At 51.2% G+C, this 11,308-nt stretch overlaps 2 protein-coding genes across 6 annotated transcripts in view; one reads left to right on the top strand and one right to left on the bottom strand.

The window, feature by feature from the left end:
* The window catches only part of SLC8A3 (solute carrier family 8 member A3), a 92,768-nt gene extending 89,820 nt beyond the window's left edge, over window positions 1–2,948 (top strand). Inside the window, exons 3-6 of the mRNA XM_072864671.1 lie at window positions 48–172; window positions 710–809; window positions 1,976–2,251; window positions 2,572–2,948. Coding sequence (XP_072720772.1) covers window positions 48–172; window positions 710–809; window positions 1,976–2,251; window positions 2,572–2,948 — 878 coding nt within the window. The remainder of the gene's footprint in view (window positions 1–47; window positions 173–709; window positions 810–1,975; window positions 2,252–2,571) is intronic.
* Window positions 2,949–7,281: 4,333 nt separating this feature from the next.
* SMOC1 (SPARC related modular calcium binding 1) overlaps window positions 7,282–11,308 on the bottom strand; it is a 140,775-nt gene continuing 136,748 nt past the window's right edge. For 3 of the 5 annotated variants that reach the window (XM_072865468.1, XM_072865467.1, XM_072865458.1), the window contains one exon: window positions 7,282–7,374. In XM_072865468.1, coding sequence (XP_072721569.1) covers window positions 7,352–7,374 — 23 coding nt within the window. In that variant the 3' untranslated portion in view covers window positions 7,282–7,351. The remainder of the gene's footprint in view (window positions 7,375–11,308) is intronic. The other 2 variants (XM_072865461.1, XM_072865466.1) reach the window with 1 other exon arrangement.

Here is an 11,308-nt window from a genome sequence, read left to right on the forward strand (position 1 = left end):
GCTCCAGGGCTGCTGTCTACAGCTTGGTGTTGACTTTGCTTTCACAGAGGTGGCTGAGAGGAAGCTGACGGTTGAAGAGGAGGAAGCCAAGAGAATTGCAGAGATGGGCAAACCAATACTTGGCGAGCATCCCAAACTAGAAGTCATCATTGAGGAGTCCTATGAGTTCAAGGTCAGTAGTTGTCCCAGGTGTCCTCCAGGAGGGGAAAGCTATGTGGCACTGAAGAGCAGCCATGGAAAGCAGAACTGAGGGGGCTGGGCGTGGCCACATGTGCAGGGAAGGGGCTGCTGGAAGATGAAAAGGAGTATGCAATGCAATAAAGTACAGGGGAAGCCTACAAGAACTGCCAGGGGGACGTAGCTGCTGGTAGGCAAGAGGTAAAGGAAGGAAGACAAGGGAGCCCTGCTTGGAGGCAGAAGAAACCAGTGTGCAGGAGAGGGCAGGAGCAAAGCTGTCTCTGGTGAGGCAGGGGCGAGGGAAGAAGGAGCTTCCTCTGGAGTGAGGGGTGGCAAAGAAGCAGGCTCTGGTGAGGTTTGGGTCAGCCTGTCCAGGGGGAAGGTGGGCCCAACTCCATGACCTCATCTGACTGGTAGGAGAGTGCTTGTGGCACCTCAACAGTTTGGGAAGGGGCTGTGAGACCACTGCAAGATCAGCCTTGCCTGTCAGCCTTGCCAGTTTAATTGCTGTGCGTCTTTGTTCCCACAACAGAGCACTGTGGACAAGCTGATTAAGAAGACAAACCTGGCTTTGGTTGTAGGGACACATTCCTGGAGGGACCAGTTCATGGAGGCCATTACCGTCAGCGCAGGTGAGGGGACATCAGAAAACCCACACCAGCATCCCCAGGGTTTGTGCAGCCTGGGATGAGATCTGTCTGGGCTCAGGAGACAGCGTCTACCTGGTCAGTGATGCTTAGCTGTTGCGTGCATGGTGGTCGTCAGCAAAGCCAGTCCAAAGAGCTCCTCTGCTCCAAATATACTGGGCTTTTGCAGATGCATTAGCTGGGAGCCCAGGAGATCCATCTTTTGGTGCAGAGCCATCCACGACACCAGTTTTCACAGACTTGACTTCTGCTGGCGGTGCTCCTGCTGCTTCAGTGGTCTGATGAGTAGCATACAGGCAGCAAAATCCCATCCTGGCCGGGCTGCTGGCTCCTGGTGTGCCCAGTGCTGTCCTGTTCAGGTAGCTCCTGCTGCTGGAAGATGTCCTGTAGCCATCGGCCAGTAGTCTCTGAGAGTAGGGAGGGCTACCAGATATGGACAGGAGATGTTGCCCCACGAGGCAGCAGCTGGTGGAGGGAAAGGCCCAGAGACCTGCCAGACATTTTAGGCATGTCCATGCCATTAATGACACTCAGGCACCTTTCTGAACCTTTTCTTGATGGTTTGGCATCTCTCCTGAAGGGCTGTTGTCCACCCAGCCATAGTGCGGGAAGCAGGCAGGCAGGCAGCTGAGTGGGAGCTGTCACCAGTGGCCACACAGGCTTCTTCTGAAGTGAAAGAAGAGGTGCGGGGTATTCAGTTTTCTTCTTTCCAGCAATTAAGAGAAACTACTTCTGTGGAAACAGTACTTCCATCCTTGTAGCAAGCAGGCCTGCTTCTCTCTTCCTCCATCTCTCTCCTTCCCGTGCCATTTGCTCCGTGCTCCCTACCTGCTTTCTCTTTTACCAATTTATTTCCATCGTCCTGTATCTGCACAAAGACTAGCAGTGCTTCCAGCCTCGGGGCTGACCTGGCCCACCAGGCTAAGGAGGGAACCCCTCCAAGGGGCTGCAGTGCAGTGATGGGTCCCATCACTGAGGGACCTGGTGTGCCCTGAGCCCACTGTTGTGGCCAGCACCACGCCACCTTGTCCCAGGAGAGCCGTGTCCTTGGAGCCCTGGGGTGAGAGGCCAAGCACGGGCTGCAGCCCACCCCTGTAACCTTGACCAGCCCCATCATGAGCGCCGGACCTCTCCTTCCACATTGTTTGCAGCGGGTGATGAAGATGAGGATGAGTCCGGTGAGGAGCGCCTGCCGTCCTGCTTCGACTACGTGATGCACTTCCTGACCGTCTTCTGGAAGGTGCTGTTTGCCTGTGTGCCCCCCACCGAGTACTGCAACGGCTGGGCCTGCTTCGTCGTCTCCATCCTCATCATTGGCATGCTCACGGCCGTCATTGGCGACCTTGCCTCCCACTTCGGCTGCACCATCGGCCTCAAAGACTCGGTGACCGCCGTCGTCTTTGTCGCCTTTGGCACTTCCGTACCAGGTCGGGTGGCCATGGGGAGGGGACGGGGTGGGAGGAAAGTCCTCCGGCAGCTCTCCTGCCCCAGGGGAGCAGCTCCGTCATGGGGATGGGGTTCAGGTTGGGAAGGGGCTCCGCAGTGCCCTGTCCCCAGGCAAGGTCACCCCACTTGGTGGCAACATGGAGTCCCTGGACCCGGGAGGGGGGGTGTGCACCAGGAGAGATCCGTGTCCCAACCTGGCCAGTGCCACACCTGAGCCTCCCTCGTCCCCAGACATGAAGGGCTGCCCCTTTCTCCTGTTGGACCCCCAGTGATTTCTCCTTCCCTCCTCCCCCAACCCCAGACACGTTCGCCAGCAAAGCTGCAGCCATCCAGGACGTGTACGCCGACGCCTCCATCAGCAACGTCACAGGCAGCAACGCCGTCAACGTCTTCCTGGGCATCGGGCTGGCATGGTCAGTGGCGGCCATCTACTGGGCGTCGCAGGGGCAGGAGTTCCAGGTGTCAGCAGGCACCCTGGCCTTCTCCGTCACCCTCTTCACCATCTTCGCCTTCATCTGCATCAGCATCCTCCTCTACCGCCGGCGACCCCACATCGGGGGGGAGCTGGGTGGCCCCCGGGGGTGCAAACTGGCCACGACGTTGCTCTTCATCAGCCTCTGGCTGCTGTACATCCTCTTCGCCACTCTGGAGGCCTATTGCTACATCAAGGGGTTTTAGGCGGTGGAGGGACGGTGCCGCCGGGGGGAGGGACCCCCTCCTCCGTTACCTCACCGGACACCGGTCCTGTAAGTGCGGTTTCACCAGAGCGGACGGCTGTCCCTCGGGGGCCGCCACGGCCCAGACGGTTGGACGGCTGGGCGCCGAGAAGGGCAAAACCATCACAGAGTGAAAAAAAACCCAAACAAAACCCACCCAAAATGATACAAAAGAAAAGAAAGCAACAATGGCAAGTGTTGAAATAAAACAGAACAGAACAGACCCAGCCACTGACCCCATTCAATGAGATTCAGAAGTTTCAGCCATCTCCAAAGGCCACCTCTCCCATAGGGGCTTGTCTGCTTTCCTCTTGAGCAGCCCTCCGCTGTAAGGAGACGTTTTCTTATTTTTACTGGTTGGGAATTGTAGAAGGCTGATCAGGAATTTGATTTTTTTTTTTTCCTTTTTTTCCTTTTGTTTGCTTGTTGCTTTTTGGTTGGGGGGGCACACTGCTTGGTTATTTCTTTTTCTTTTTTTACTACTAAAACAGAAAAATGTTTAAAATCTACTCTAAAGCTTCAAGCTGCTGTCAGCGCTGGAATTGAACATGTGTATTTTTTGAAGCCACAAAAGACTGTGACACAGTCAGAGAACTTTTTCACTATTACTCGTTTCTTCCCTTGCCGCCTTCCATTTCTTTCTTTTTTAAGAACATCACAAGACTGATATATTTTTAATACAAACACAGATACACACACATTCAGTGACAAAGGCTGGAGCATGTAGCATCTCAATCACCTGCCTGGGCTAAGAAAAAAGGAGGAAAAAAAACCAAACCCCAAACCCCAACCCTCTAATATAAGACGTATAATGTATATTTTGACTATGGCATTTCTCTTTGTACAATTAACTTCGAGCTTGTGGTACTGCAGGGAGAGATAATTATGTTAATTTACAACCGATAAAGAAATAAATGGCTACCCAGGAACAGCCTGCCCTGGGGGGAGCGAGGGGGCCAAGGAAAGCAGTGCCTGCTCCTTGGGGGGGGGTGGTGGGTTTGCTGCGTGGTCCTCCTGCTCAGAGGTGGAAGTGAATTCAGGAAAACCCGGATAGCATGCCCATATGTTCCCAGTGCCGTCCCACCCCGACCTGTGGCGTGGCTGCCCTTTCCCTTGTTTGCTACCCTGGTTTTCACAGCGCCCGCATCTTGCTGGTGGTCTTCAGGCCATTGAAAGGTACAGGATTAAAAACTGCCACCCGCATCAGGACTCCTGTAGCATCTCAAGTACATTTTAGGAACACCAGACAGACAAAAAGGCATCCTTTTCATTTGAAGTGCATTTCTTTTTAAGGAAAAACATAAACACCATGAGAGTATGTCATGAATTACATCAATGGCTGCAAATTGAAATGTTGGGTTGGTAATAAAAATAAATAAAAACTATATCTATATAAACAGTGCTATCTAGAAACATATTTCTTAATTGAGAGTCCTGGAAGAGGATGTTAAAACCTTACTCTTTGTAAAATGTTTTCAAGATGAAGGTAATTTCTTCTATCAAGAAACAGGTGCTGTAAAGGGAAATATTTTCTTCATAAAGTTCCCTATAAGAAGCCAAATCTTGGGAGGCGGCAAGAGAGGGGCTGCCAAAAGGTACGTCTCTGCCTGCTGCAGTGCTTTCTGCTGCCCCAGGAGGCAGGGAGGAGGTGGCCGCAGGTTAGGAAACAAGCAATGGGAACAAGGTTGTTACGGACAAAAAAAAGAGATGTAACGTTATAGCAGGTGACTAGATGAGAACGACGATGGTCCTTAACACACAGATGAAGTATTTATTTTCATACAAAATGTTTATCAATCAGATCTCTATAGCTCTATATAAATGTGTATACATGTAAGGCAGAGAAGAAGGCTCCTTCTCAGAGCAGCAGCAGGAGCTCTGCTGGTGGGAGCCGACCGTGGGTGGAAGCCGTTGGGTTTGAAGCCCACAGGCATCTGACCTCCTGCTTCCTTACCCTCCCTTCGCCATGCCTTTGGGAAGGGGCCTGAAAAAGACGGGCAAGAAACCCCGAGGCCAGGCTCCCACCAAGCTTGCCAGTCCCTCTGGCCGTGCCAACAGCCACCGAGAGCAGCTGCTGCCGCTGCCCGTGCCCGCCAGCCGGGGACCCCAGAGCACACGCGTGTGACACTGAAAGAAAAATTACAAAAGCTGTCTGTGGGGGCTTAAAGTGCGGAGGGGGGGTGTTATCATTGCTGTTTTTAATTTGGACATGTAAAGTCTGTTGAGCTCTTATTTTACCCGTGCCAGCTCATCCACCCCTGGCTACAGCGGGGCCTGGGGAGCTGCAGTGCTGTTTGTCTGTGCTTGTGCTGTATCCACCATGTGCTTTTCATCCGCTTCCTTCTTCTGCTGACCTCGGGGAGGGGCGCGGGGAGGACTGGCTGCTGTGAGTGCCGGCTGCACGGGGACCTTGGTGCCCTCCATGCACGAGGGCGATCTGCGCCAGGCCGACAACGTCTGTGGAGTGTTTCTTTCTTTTATTTTTATTTTTTACTTCATTAAAAAATATGCAAGCTGAAAAAAAACCAAGTTTGGTGCCTTTGCAGATTTTTTTTTTTTTTGCTGAGGCTTTTATGTTTTATTTTGGGTCTAGCTATCTGCTTGCTCCTGTTTTCCTTTGGGCAGGTGCCTGGACTTGGTCACACTGGCTCTGGCTGGTTTGCTCCCCCTCCCACGCCAGCCCTCCGGTTCAGTTCTGGGAGGAACCCGCAGCACTTGCCCGTGGCTGACTGGCAGAGAGGAGATTTTGCTGGTGTTCTTGTTGTCACTGCTCCTTCCCCTTTGTGTCTCCCCTCAGCTTCCCATGGCAGCCTGCAATAACAGCCGCTGGCCTCTCGCAGCAGCCCTCCTGCTCTGGGCAGCAGACGCTTACATTTTTGGCCTCCCTCTCCCCTCCGTCCCCGCTCCTCACTGAGGCCCCTTCGCTGCTGCGGTTGAGGATAAATAACACACCCTGACATCAGGAGGGAAAAGCAGAGGTGATCAGAGGAGCTGCTTTGTCCCTGGGGTCTGCCATGGCACGGGGGCATAGCCTAAGGACCATGCATGGTGTGGGGCCAGCGGTACCTCTGGCTGCCTTCCCACCGCCGCTGCCGCGGGGGCACCCCCAGCACCCCACGGGTTTTGCCATCCAGGTGATGCTGCACTGCATAGATGGCAGTCAAAAATCAGCCTTTGGGTTTTGCAAAGAGGCATCACTCGCCCGTCCCCCTCAAGCTGGCCGGGAATTGTGCCCCGGGTTTGGCTGGTCCCATGCTGCCTCCTCACCCGGCATCGTCACTGGCTGCCTTTTTCCACTTGTATTTGGGCCCCTGACCCCAAAAATCCCCTTTACTGTGAGCCTTGTGCCAGACCTGTCCCCACGTGCCCTTCTGCAGCAAACGGGCAGCTGGTGCAGCCCACAACCCCAGTGGGAGCCCAGGGATGACCCCTTCGCCTGCCCTGACCCAGGGGAAGCACACGTGCTCTGGCTCTGCAAAAGGACCTATTGCCTTTGACTTCAGTGAAGGGGCTGGGGGGGTGGGGGGGCATTGCGACCCTTTGGGGCTGGCTGGCTGCCACCGCTGTGCAGAAGCATCCCAGTCCCCACAGGTGCCGAGGCTTAGGTCCGGGACCGAAGGGTGCCATCCCAGAGCGAGCTGGGCTGAGTGACAGGAGCACACAGGCATCAGGGAACTGGGTGCAGTATGGTACAGTGAGAATAAAGTGTTTGCTAGAGACATTGAGCAGAGGTTTTAAGCCAGGGAGGAGGCAATTCCAGCTCTCAGAATGGGCTTTGTCACCTTTTTGGCAATTACTGTGTTCTTGGTGCAATCAAGGCTCTTCTGGACAAGTACAAATTAAACACAAAAATAGTCTGTGCTGCACGTTGCCTCTGGTTCCACAGCTGGGGCTTCTGGACTGGTTTGTAAGCCACTTGCCCCTGGTATGGGAGGACCCCACCACCACCTTCCATCCCAAAGCACCAACATGACCTCACCTCACAGCACCATCTGCAAGGAGAAGCCCCCATCAGCTGCCTGTGCCCTCAGGCTTCAACCACCCTGGCCCACTGCTGCGGTGGGACGATGACTAGCTACAGGTCTCCAGCAGCATAGCACTTTGCTTTGGGAAAGCATTTTGGAGGACGCCTGGTATTGTTGTAACCGGACACTGTTGAGACAAAGGGTTGGTAACAAGACCTTTGAGGAATGACCATCATCCAGTTCTTGACAGCACAATAGGATAGATATAGATAGTAACAGAAGGGTATCCAGAAGAAGATCTGGTCACGCTTGAACATGCCACCATTCAAAGCCAGGAACTTTCAACCCATCCTCAGTTGCACTTTGGTGTTAGCTGGCGGCAGGTCGTTCCTCATATCATTCACCTGGAATTGCTTTTTTTTTCTGTGGGAACAAACAGACCAAAGCTTTTTTGGGTTAATTCTGCCAGGGAGTGGTCGCAGCCCTGACCTCGGTGTAGGAGCCAGCCCGCACAAAAGGGAACAGCAGTTGCTGAGCCCTGGCCAGCCCCGGACACAAGCTAAAAAGCACTTGTCTCCAAGAATAAACTTTGGAGTATTATATGGGAAAAAAAAAAGTTTTTAACGACCATTGTCATCTGTGTGCGTGTGCCAGCGGCAGCCAGCTTGTTAATAACAGAGCTATGTGTGCCAGTGCCGCTTAGTGCCCAGCAGAGAAGACAGGGCTCCCAACTTGCCTCCACAGGGGAAAGGGATTAAGGACTTCCCAGTATTTAAATGAGCTATTTAAAATATCTAGATAATTAACACCATGAGTAGATTTACCCACCCCACACACATACATGTCTACCTTCCCTTCGCCTGGGGGGGGTCTGTGCTTTGCCCGGCAGCATGCGGTGGTAGAGACAAGCACCCCAGGCCCTTGGGGCATCCCAGCAGGTGGTGCGGGGGGGTCACTCACGCTTGCCCCTGCTGCCAGCAGCAGAAACCCTTGGCCCCTCTCCATGTCGAACTGGGAAACCCGGCCCTTCCCCACACTTGGCCTCAGGTGGCAATTTGAGTTTAGACATGGAGGCTGCAGGCATGATGTGAGGTTGATGAGCTCATCAGATGTTCCTACTGCACCTACATGTGAGCGTTCACCAGTGTCCCAGACAGTACCGCTGCTATTGCCACGTGTGTGGCAAGCTGAGTGGGAGCTGTGGCTAAAGGAAAAATTGTGACCTACCTACTACTCATTGCTGGGCAAGCACTCAGAAATTGGCCCAGTTTGAAGAATGCAATAAAAAATAACACAGGTCTAGGAAGTACTTTGAAACTAGTACGAAATCTAGGTGAATTAAAGAAATAAACCATCCAAGCAAGATTTTTTTTTGGGGGGGGGTGTAAGATGTGAACTTATAAATACCTTCCCAGGAAGATGCCTCTGTTGTCTCAGAAAATAAACTTGCATTACAGAAACACTGGTCCCATTTTGTGAGAATTATCTGTGTACAACTCGGGTGCATGGAAAAGATGTAGGGGGAAAAAAAAATCTCAACATAAAAGCTTCAACAGTCCTCTCAGAAGGTCCCCCGGGCACCTCCTTGGCACTAAGGCATGCTGTACAGAGCACCTCTGTGCCTCTATCAACACCACGGTTGTCCAATAAGCTCTTTAAAAAGCTATCAAAAGAGATTCGATTGTCTCCTCTTCTTCAGTAGCATCTTGGGTAGAAAAATAACAGCAATCCCAAATGTGGGGGTTTTTTGGCCCTGCTATTTTTTTTCCTTCTTGTTTTATTCACAAAGGCATGGAAAACAACTGATTACTATCCTTGTCGTATGAGCATTTTGTATGTGGTAAAGCCCTTCAGGTTCTCCACTTTCTCCTCTTCCAGCTTCTGAGCAGTCATTTCTGCTGGATTGCTGCCTGCTGGGTCTCACTTTGTCTTTGCGCATTCATGCTGGCTGCCTCACGGCAGGTTCATCGCATGCTTCTCTGCTGAAACTCATCCTATTGACTTAGACTATTTCTGCAGTTTATGAAGCATTCTGCTCCTACCCTTCATAGGTACTCACAGCCCCTCCCAGCTGGATATCACCAGGAAATTTTATAGTAAAGCAATTTCCTAAAGCTGCTGATGAAAATCCTCAATAGACCTGGACCTGGACCTGGACAGCCACTGGAAAGATTTCCCCAGAAAGCTCTCTGACTTTGACGCTGAGCTCAATGTATTGTGAGTCTAAATATGTTGTGTTTCCTCAGCTCGCTTATGAGAATGTCTTCTGGGACAGTGCCAGAAGCCTTACCAAAGTCAAGACATATCACATCTAGTGCTGACCCCCTAGCCATGAGGCCAGTTATCCTGTCAAAGAATGGAATCAAATTAGTTTGATACGATTTGTCCTCAGCAAAACATCAACAAAGCCATTGCAGCCATTTTTTTTTTACAAATTTATAAATCTGTCTAGGGGATTAGAGAATAACTGGTCAGTAGCTTGCTCTTCTAAGTTTTCACAGAGAGATTTTTTAGGACATCGGGTCCATAATTCCCTAGGTTTTTCTTCATCTCTAGTTAGGTGATGTTGCCATGTCATCCTTAAGTAAGTCCCCTGGAACCTCACATGTAGTCTACAATGCTCCAACACCAATCCCATGTTTCATATTTTTCCTTTTCATGCTTCAGGATGTTGAAGAGCTCTTGATCCCCTTTATTGGTCTCTACTTCATTTCCCTTGCAGCAGGATAGCTTCTTAATGGGACTTTGACCCCAGCTCTTTTATCAGTTCTCAGATCTGTTTTATCCTTTAGGGCACCTCTTCACAGAGCCTGCCCACCAGTTTTCTGAATTCATTGATATTTGATATTTATTTTTGGAGTCTGAGCACTTCAGATTAACTCATTTTACAAAGGTCTGGTATTCAACTGCATTTCGAGGAGAAAAAGCTTGCAGCAAACATCTGAACACTTGAAACAATCATAACAGCTCAAGAGATGCAAAAATTCACGTTCACATTGGGCTGCAGATGAACACATCCAACTTCAGCCACCTTCACACAGCTTTGCTTGTTACAACCTGCCAGCTCACAGCGAGAACATCCAAGTAACTTCAGAAATAGCTCCATCTCTTCAGCCAAATGCTGCATCAACTCTTTTCTGACATGGTGAAGTCAGCAGGGATTACTCGAGTGGTCTCAGCCAAAATCATGACTGATGGAGACAGCAATGGTACTTTGTGCTATGCAAAGCCAGAGCTGTCCTGTATAATGGCCATTCGAACTCTGCAGTTTTTATTGCTTGAAGCACAGCACTGAGATGCTACAGAAGAACTCATTTCACCAAACTGAGGACGAAGGTCATGCACGGTTTTGAGTCCTTCATTCGCATACCAAAAAGCAATGAATTAAGGATCTGTTTTGTGCTGGGACTGAATTTGTCTGTTCTAGTAAGGTGAGCTGAATTCATCTGCACCCCAGACTCCCAGAACTTGCACTGAGGAGCTACTCTGAGCTCCAAACTAGGGCCACCTAGTTGTGAATTGCATGCAGGAGAGCTGGGCCTGCCAGTCCTGCTGGCACCAGACAGGAGGCAACCTCAGCCTCCGGGAGCCACAAACTTCTGCCTCCCTCAACACCCAACAGGCACCCCTCTGCCTGCAGCACAGTGCAGGTCTAGCTCAGGCAGTGAGCACAGCCACCCACCGCCAGTGCCTTGTCCTCAAGGGGATGTCAACTGGCTAAGCACGCAGCAAGACCAGGCTCCTCTGCCTGGGCTGAGAGCCAGAAGACCCTCAGCCCAGTCCTCATGTGCTGAAAGAACAACATAATGTGGAATAAATGTTCATTCGTGCTTTTGAGGGAGGTGGGGATATAGGTTTGTGCTGCAACATGTAGCACAGAGCTGGTGTTGTTTTCTGAACGAAAGCTAGACACCTCCTGGTGTGCACAGGCAAGGCACCTTTGAAAAACAAACACAGCCATTGAAATCAGTAAGCAGGCCCTTGGATACAGAACAGCAGACAGCATCATTGCCTCCCAAAGGAGCCAGCCCCAGGTTTTCTGGCAAACACTCCATAGAAAATACTTGCTGTTATAGTCCTAGTTCCTGAGGTGTGTTTTTTTAACCCACTTTGTTTTCAAGGTGTTTTCCAAACTGAGGAGTGCCACTTCTGCAGATCCCACTGTCCAATTTAATATCAGCTTTTGGAGGGTTGCCAAGTTATTTTGCCTGAAATGGCTTGCAAGGGCTGGCTGCTGAGAAGTCAGAAGGTCGGCATTCTGCATGTGGATTTTGTTAGTTGTGTCAAAGATAAGGGGGAAAGAGGTGGGGGAAGAGGAAAAGTCTTCTGGCAATATCGCTGTTGGAAGCAGAGGCAG

Source organism: Ciconia boyciana, chromosome 6 (assembly GCF_034638445.1).
Source record: "Ciconia boyciana chromosome 6, ASM3463844v1, whole genome shotgun sequence".
In the NCBI taxonomy this organism is placed as follows: Eukaryota; Metazoa; Chordata; class Aves; order Ciconiiformes; family Ciconiidae; genus Ciconia; species Ciconia boyciana.